This window comes from Berghia stephanieae, chromosome 10, assembly GCF_034508935.2.
Source record: "Berghia stephanieae isolate SIO BIC M18660-M18661 chromosome 10, UCSD_Bste_1.3, whole genome shotgun sequence".
Lineage (NCBI taxonomy): Eukaryota > Metazoa > Mollusca > Gastropoda > Nudibranchia > Aeolidiidae > Berghia > Berghia stephanieae.
The window spans coordinates 45,022,951-45,028,950 of record NC_088369.1 but is presented as its reverse complement, the minus strand read 5'-3'; the positions used below and the strand labels follow the sequence as shown (position 1 = coordinate 45,028,950).

The following is a 6,000-nucleotide window of genomic DNA, read 5'->3' as shown; positions in this document are numbered from 1 at the left end:
CTAGAAAGTGACTGAGAGTCCAAGAGTAAGTCCAATTAAAAATCCATTTGAAGCACATTTTTTCAACAAAAATCTATTTCCTGTAAATGTTGTTGATTAATAAAGTTGTTTTTTTTAAAAATGTTACTCAGTAAGACATAGTATTAAAGATAATAAAAGTGCAGAATTAAAATTTGAATAAAATAAAAAATAAGTCACTTATTATACGTGAGATAAAGAAAGAGGATGGCGGTTATCTAGAGAGGAATGTAGGAAAACCGTTAAATTGCACCGATACCCCATTCTTCCTTAAAAACTCTCAAGTAAAGATTAAAAGAAATGGATTTTGTGATGTTGACAATAATTAGGTCAATAGCGTTTGAGTTGTCGACCTTACTTTGAAATCACTCCTCACTTACGACTCTATCATACCAAAATTCTAGCTAGTTTCAAATCAAAAACATAAAATAATAAATAAATTTGTTAAGAAACTGCTAAGTAATCACATAAAAGACAGCTGGTAAATAATATGAATAGCAACAGGGCTAAAAAAAAGGTAAATTACAAGTAAATAAAATACGATAGGAAAGAGGAGAGCTGGCTTTAACTGGAATAAGCTGTAAAGCGAAGAAAGCCTGTGATGCAATGCAACATTCATCATTCCCTTAAACATTCAATGATAAAATTTGATAGCATTGCATGACGTTAATCTTTTTTTTTGTTTGTTTTTAAAGGTGTTTAACAGCATGGTGTTCAATATGAATAGGTCATCGAGGCGCTTGTTTCTCCCAATTTTCTCTGTTGTCTTCAGTGCACCAAGACTTGGGTGAAATTCTAACATGCTCTGTCTTTTGAGTTAATTTTCAGTACTTATCTATAATAATAATAATAATAATAATAATGCACATTTATATTGCGCAACCTATCCCCCCTGGTTGGAGGCTCTGGGAGCATAAAAAAATTTAACTTTTATATAGCGCAATATCCACTAAACATGCTCAAAACGCTTTACAAGGGGTCCCTGGTCAACAGCAACATTTAACATGTAGGACGGGACATAACGCCTGTTAGGCGATATTACAATTTTTCGGACAAAGACAACGCTGTTAACGGCCAGGTACTCATTTTACACCTGAGTACGGTGAGAGAATGTGAGTAAAGAGCCTATTCTAAGGACTCAACTATGCGCCGAGTGCGAGACTCGAACCCAGGACCTTCCGATCGGAAAGCGAGTGTCATACCACTAGACCGCATAGCCACACATATCTAAATATATAAAATAAAGATCTGAACAAGTGGGTATGAAAGGTGCCAGACAAAGCAAGAAAGAAAAATGGAAGAAAAAAAAACATCCCCCAAAAAATCAGTCCTCTGCGACTGGGGATCGAACCTCAGACCTTCTTTTTCTTTACTGCGCTACATTATAACTCAATTTTTAAATTTAAAAAAAAAATGTTTATATTCAATGAGCATAATGATCATAACTGGATTGCTTCTCGGGATGACTGTAATCACAAGTCAAGAACAGAGTCGGTACGGTTTTCTGTCTTGAAACAAAGTCAAGCAACAGTAAGTCTTGTCAGTGTTTTGATGGGTAAAATTGACAGGTAACTTTTGACTTATTGATAATTGCAATACAAATTCATCCATAGACCAGGAACACCAATTAAGATCAGCTGGTTAATGCAAAAAAAAACAACAAACACTTTGCTGTTTATACAAAATAGTGTTATACCTTTAAATACTATTGTTAATTAAAGTTTAGTTTTTTTTTGGTTAAAATGTGGGAAGAAATAAAAGAATTACATTATGAAAAACATTTTTTTTTCCATTAGTGTTAATCACATAAAAATCATTCTAAAAAAATATAAAGTATCAGCATTAAGCACAAGAATGATTACCGTAGGGCTACAAGTGTCTATTTTAAAAAAAGATGGAACAGGAAGAAAAACACAAAATGGTGCACAAGCCATCATTGTTGTTTACCCGAGCTGGACACGCAGAGATCCGTTCATCCCATCTATTTGAATTTTATGTTAAATATTGCAATTTTTAATTGTTTTCACCATTGGATGACGATGGGTTTTGAGCTGAAACGTTCTGTGTTGAAATTATGTGGTCTAGTGGTATGACACTCGCTTTCGGATTGGAAGGTCCTGGGTTCGAGCCTAGCGCTCGGCACATAGTTGAGTCCTTGGAAAAGGCTCTTTACTCACATTCTCTCACCGTACTCATGTGTAAAATGAGTACCTGACCGTTAACAGCGTTGTCTTTGTCAGAAAAATTGTAATATCGCCTAACAGACGTTATGTCCCGTCCTATATGTTAAATGTTGCTGTTGACCAAGGACCCCGTGTAAAGCGGTTTGAGCATGTTTAGTGGATATTGCGCTATATAAAAGCTCAATTTTAATTTTAAATAAGTATTTTTTGTATGGTAACTTCAAAGAAGAGCCGAAACAAACTCTCGATAATTCTCCCCATCAACTCCATTGACATCCATGTCAAGTGTAGGCATCGATAGCCTCACGTTTCCAATGAATAACAATTCGGGCCCTACAGAACCGTATCAACGTCTAATATAATAAAGTTAGATCAGGTGCTACATCAGTTGATGAAAATTATGGCCTCCCTGGTCACTCACAAGTAATTATTAGGTGTCGCTGTTTCCCTTAATTTGATATAAGAATAAGATCTTGCCGACAGTACTCTGCAAATTATAGTAACTTTTTCAGAGAGTAGCTAGCTTGGTTCATCCTGATCATAGTCCACGTTATTTTTTCTTATTTCTTGCATGAACGTTAAAAGTTACAAACACTTAACTGAAGTAAACCACTGAGAGAGAAAATCAGATATGGAGAGATACATGTCAATTTTTTTTACGAGAATAATTTCTAGAATTGAAATAAACCTGAATTTAAAAAATAATTAAAATAGTTTGAATTCAACTTTAAAAGTGTGACCAGGGGTTTTTTTTTTTGGCACTACGGATACATATTGTCCGTAAAAGAAATGCAATATTCCTGGCTACAAATGGCTTGAAGAGTGCACGTGAACTCACCATCCAAATTTGAAAAACAAAACTAAAAACTTAAAGGTAAACAGGGTCCAAATCAACTGAAACATAAAATATAATTTCAAATAATAATAATAATAAAAAATGAAAAAAAAAATAATTAAAAAAAAAAAAATTACCTTTGAATTTGCTGAAGTCTAAGTGAGTCTCTCTGATGGAAAAGTCGGTTTGAAATGGGGCACTTTGTTCTCGCAGAATCAGCAAGTGTTTGATCAGGAACAGTTGACCGTCCACAGTGCTTTGCTGGTTGCGTCCAGGAGGAGGGGATGGGGAATAAAAGTGAAATATGAGAAAGTCCATTTGTGAACTGTAATCCGAACTCCTACGAAACAGAATATATATTGATTGCTGTTTTGCCTACTCAGTCGATATTTTTTTTTAATGTGAAGAAATGTTAAGCTTCAGTTAAAAAAAAGAAAATGTACAAAAATGAAAATAAAAGCCTTAAAAAAACAAAAAACAGCAAAATATCAAACACAGAATGTTTCAGGCTCACAGCCAACAACCAAATCATTAAAAACGTTAATATGTCACTTTAAATAAGCACATACAGCAGAAGAGTTTAATTCCCCATTCATGAGAACATGACAAAGTTAAACAAAATAATGATAAAGGGAAATAACTGCGTTAATTTACAGCAATGATGATTGGTGTGGATTATTCCCCTTTTCTCTTACCAATAATGTAAAACACTGATAAATATCAAATTGAATTTAATGGGTATAAGTTGATGATCATATAAATATTAAATTCTTCTTTCTCTCTCTCCATGTTTCTATGTTAGAGCTTTTGCAGTATAAATCTGTATATGACAAAGAGTTGTATGAAAGAATGTCGAATAAAATAAGAGTAAAAATGCAAAGAAAAAAATTTTAAAAAATAAGCGATATCAACAAAAGTGCGCTATCACGTGAGGAGATTAAACCTCAGATTTTCTGAAAAGGCCGATGACAAATTCGCCATGACTTTAAACCACTGCCATTACGTCATAGGAGACATATGGAATGTAAAGAAACACAAACCTTTCTTTTGAAAATTCCATCCTTGGCATTCTTTAGAGACTGAATACAAGCTTGAAGAGCTTCTTGCGATAGACCTTGGAATGTAGTTTTCTAAAAAAAAAAGAAGAAGAAAAAAAGAAGAAAGATCTCTTTAAAAATAAAAGATAACAAGAAGTATGATAAATTCAATATCATTTAAAACAAATATATTCACAACAAGGAGAAGGAAAAAAAAAAGCTGAAATGAACATTGATAGAAATACAAAAAGAAAATCAATAACTAAAAAAAAAAATATTTTAAATTCAAGTTTTATATAGAGCATTATCAATTTAGTGTGTTCAAAGTGGCTTACTAGCAGTCCAAAGCCAATTTGTCAGTTACATGTCAAACAAACACAACGACTTACATCAATACACCGGTAGAGTTTAGAGAGAGTGACCAGCACGCGCCTGACCGTTGGATACCACATTCCGTGTAGATCAGCTGGTGACATGGGCATGTTGGTTGTCGGGCCCACCAACCCAGGGCTATCTAGGGCTAAAAATAGACCAAAAGAAAATACGATTTGCAAACAGTGGACCAGAATGTATGCTGATTCTTATCCTGGGTAATGGAAATATTGCTGCTTAAAGCTCGAAGAAATAACTAATAATGTGAAATTGAATGTAAGCTTCAATCTAATTACAAAAACAGATCTAATGAACGTTTCGGGTTTCCCCTTTATCAACAAAACAGGATGAATGAAACACCACAGATGAATGAGATGATGTGGTAGTGGCGTAGTTAAAATTATATTTTAAGAATTATAATCTGATCCTGGCCTAATATCATTTAGAGACAAAGATCTGACCAAGTGTGTATGAAAAGTGCCAGACAAAGCAAGAAAGTAAAATAGAAGAAAAAAAAACCATCCTAAACCATCCCGACTAGGGATCGAACCTTAGACCTTATGATTACTGGTCAGACGTGCTACCATTACACATTTAGTGCCTGCTCCTTAATTTATTTAATGTAATCATTTTGAGACAACTGGTCACATATGTCAATAAAAACTAAATCATCAAATCGTACTTCTGTTTAAAGGCACTTCAGTTAAGACGTCGTCATCAGCCTCCTTGTTGGCGTTTCCATTGGAAAGAGACACATCAGTTGTAGTTGCTAAGCCACTGTTGCTGCCTGGTTTATCATCGGTGGTTCCTGCAGATGTCAGCATGGCCACTTCATGGGATGTACTGGAGGCGTTGGAGGGAGTCCGAGAATGGCTCTGTTTGGGGGCAGGTCTGCCTTTCTTTAAACTCTCAGCAATACTCTGGAAATGGAATTGTCAAAATGTTTTATTCACAGACGGTTTGTTTTTGTTTATGTTTTTAAGGGTTTTACTTACGATGCTTGCAACACATTAAGGTCATATCAGCGCCAGTAAAAAGGAAAAACGGGACAGTAAAAAGTTCTAGAATTACAATTAAAGCACAAAAGAAAAGGTGAGACAAAGGGGAATTGGTTCAAATAGGGAACAGATGTAGATTCCAAGAGCATACCACCAATGTACTTAATTTGAGATCACCTAAAAGAATTACAATTAAAGCACAAAAGAAAAGGTGAGACAAAGGGGAATTGGTTCAAATAGGGAACAGATGTAGATTCCAAGAGCATACCACCAATGTACTTAATTTGAGATCACCTAAAAGTCTCATCCAGACATAAGCACAGGTCCCCACTAAGAGGAATACACTCAAATGTTTACCAATCATATAATATAATATGCAAACTAAACATAATATAATGCATAACAGAGATATGATTTACAAGGGAAAAAATATCATCTCCCAAAACTATAACTATACATTCGACTGTTTCCCTCCCAGCCAAGGAACTCTGGCAAGGATCAGGACAAAACTAAGTAATCTCATTCCAAGACAACGATAGGAAACAATTGGAAAACGG

General features: G+C 34.6%; 1 protein-coding gene across 2 annotated transcripts in view; it reads right to left on the bottom strand.

The window, feature by feature from the left end:
• The window catches only part of LOC144955858 (conserved oligomeric Golgi complex subunit 3-like), a 42,171-nt gene that overhangs the window by 15,514 nt on the left and 20,657 nt on the right, over positions 1–6,000 (bottom strand). For both annotated transcript variants that reach the window (XM_078886073.1, XM_078886071.1), the window contains exons 13-16: positions 5,128–5,365; positions 4,463–4,593; positions 4,077–4,166; positions 3,174–3,297 (exon numbers count right to left, since the gene is read on the bottom strand). In XM_078886073.1, coding sequence (XP_078742199.1) covers positions 3,174–3,297; positions 4,077–4,166; positions 4,463–4,593; positions 5,128–5,365 — 583 coding nt within the window. The remainder of the gene's footprint in view (positions 1–3,173; positions 3,298–4,076; positions 4,167–4,462; positions 4,594–5,127; positions 5,366–6,000) is intronic.